General features: G+C 33.7%; 1 protein-coding gene across 1 annotated transcript; it reads left to right on the top strand.

The window, feature by feature from the left end:
• The first annotated feature begins 274 nt into the window (after nucleotides 1–274).
• LOC143587834 (uncharacterized) lies at nucleotides 275–2,019 on the top strand. The gene is made up of 2 exons (XM_077069006.1): nucleotides 275–961; nucleotides 1,340–2,019. The coding sequence occupies exons 1-2, from the start codon at nucleotides 779–781 to the stop codon at nucleotides 1,763–1,765; spliced, it is 609 nt and encodes a 202-aa protein (XP_076925121.1). The 5' UTR covers nucleotides 275–778; the 3' UTR covers nucleotides 1,766–2,019.
• Nucleotides 2,020–2,250: the final 231 nt, after the last annotated feature.

Here is a 2,250-nt window from a genome sequence, read left to right as displayed (position 1 = left end):
CGTCTTTCTATATATGATTAATAGATGATTACGACGTTTAACAAGTCTTTGATACGTATAACCAAACTATATGAATTATTGAGAAGTTTACACATACGAATTAAATTTATCACCCAAACACCTTGCATTAAATAGCAAGCATTAGTTTGCTAACTTCATCACTCAAAATTGACATAATAATATGAATTGAGGCGTGATGACTTGATGTATCATGAATTACAACCAACAACGCCCATCAAAATATTTTTAAATTGTCTTGATCACATGAATCAAGTGTACATGTGCGCACATAGTATGAATTGTTAGTTCATACATCATAACCGAACACATCATTCATAGTGTTTTCATTGGTACATAACACAACCCTTATTACATGGCTACTCGTTCATTTGATCTTACATACGAACGAAAAAGATGTTTACACGTTAAACGGTTGGTAGAGCTACACAAGTTTGTTGTAGTAATTGCAGAAACTCAAAACTTAACTTCAAGTGCACGTCATGGGGGGTTTTGATGGGGCCTTACTAGTTTCACATTTAATATTTTGCCCTTTATAGATTCTCCCTTGCAGTTATATACTTATTTTATTTATGCTACCACATTTACCTCTCTTTTTCTCTACCCCTCTATATAAATCTCTTCTCCCTTACAAAATCTTGATCACACATACAACACCTTAAACACACACTCATAAAGAGTGAGTGGTCAAAAGGTTTGCTATATATTATACGCATCATATTTAGCTTCTTTTCATGCATCTATATTGCCAACATCAACAATGATTCATGATTGTGAGGATTCCTCAAGGAAGAGGAAACGTGATGGATCGTTACAACCCGAATATTTCTTGAATAACCACGCTTCTACGAAAACCAATTACTTGAAAAGATTGGTACTAGACACCGAGCTTCATCTTGATACCCCCATGCCTTTGGAGTGGCAACGTTGCCTCGATATTAAGGTAATTAACTAAACTTGTCAAATTCGATACTCTTGTTTTCAATATTCCTTTTGTAGGGTTCTTTTATTCTAAAAAACCCTAATTAGTTTATGTTCTTGAATGATAAATTAACGTCAAAACTTTCATGCGTTTGAGTGATTTAATCATAAACAAAGTCAACAGTTTTAGGGTTTTGATCACTGAGTTATCTTGTAACTCACTGATCGATCAAAACCCTGAAGGACTTTATTCTTCTTTTTTTGAAAGGTCGAATATATTACAACTAAAATGGGAAGGAGTTTGTTCTTAGCTCCATAAATATTTATAAACACAAATATGTTGTTCATAAGTACAAAAAAAATCTTTAATTAATTTTATATAATTTGTGTAATGTTGTAGTCTGGCCAAATACACTATTACAACACAAGAACTCATAAAAAGACCTCAATGGATCCCAGAAGTAGCCCAGAGGCAGAACCACCCAAGAACATGAGTCTTGATCTTGAGCTCAACCTACCATGTGGACCATCATGTGACACAACAAAGAAACACCATGTTGCTGACAACTTTACCAAGTACAAGACTTCAAGCTCGACGTTGAACAAGAACAACAACGGTGGTGGTGGCAGCGGTGGTGGACCGTCATGGTTGGCATTGGAAGGAGGAGATCAACAACAAGAGATGATGACAGCAGTGTGTAAGAAGTGTCATATGTTGGTGATGATGTTCAAGATCTCACCTTCATGCCCTAATTGTAAATTCATGCATCCTCCCAATCAAGCCCCTACAAGCCTCTTTAACAGAGAATTAAGCCTCTTGTGCTAGCTAATTAATTAATTAAGGTTTGATTAATTACTAAGTGTTTTAGCTAGCTATTTAAGCTACATATGTTAGTTTATAAGGATGATCATGTGTAAAATTTAACTGCTATAAAAGGTTAGGTTTGTGTCTTATGAAAGGTGACTATGAAGCCAATACAAATATGGACTTACCGAATTAGTTTAACTGATAACCGCAAATGATATTGTCCTTTAGATCCATCCATAAGGACAGTAAATTTTATGACGTATGTTTTATGGTCTATGTGTAAGAACAAACGATCGAACCAACATTTTTTAGTACATATAATTACGTTAACGTATATCATATAAAGCCTTTTTCGGTTTTCTGTTTATATATATTTTTAGTAATAAAATACATAAACTCTTTTACCATTTGTTTCCTGTATCAAAATAATTTTTTTGATATGTACAAAGGTCAACTTCTTACAATTGTATTTATACGTGGTTTTTAATGACTAGCATTTCTAA

The sequence above is a fragment of the Bidens hawaiensis genome, unplaced genomic scaffold (assembly GCF_021521415.1).
Source record: "Bidens hawaiensis isolate Kalapana, Puna unplaced genomic scaffold, B.hawaiensis_p1.1 tig00035898_1, whole genome shotgun sequence".
NCBI classification, from domain to species: domain Eukaryota; kingdom Viridiplantae; phylum Streptophyta; class Magnoliopsida; order Asterales; family Asteraceae; genus Bidens; species Bidens hawaiensis.
Note: the sequence above shows the minus strand (reverse complement) of the source record. Positions and strands in the feature narration are given on the sequence as shown.

Bases quoted from the DNA above. Each gene is read 5' to 3' on its own strand.
- LOC143587834 (XM_077069006.1), top strand. From the start codon at position 779: ATGATTCATGATTGTGAGGATTCCTCAAGGAAGAGGAAACGTGATGGA. The intron at 962-1,339 runs GTAATTAACTAA...GTAATGTTGTAG, and splicing joins AACGTTGCCTCGATATTAAG to TCTGGCCAAATACACTATTA.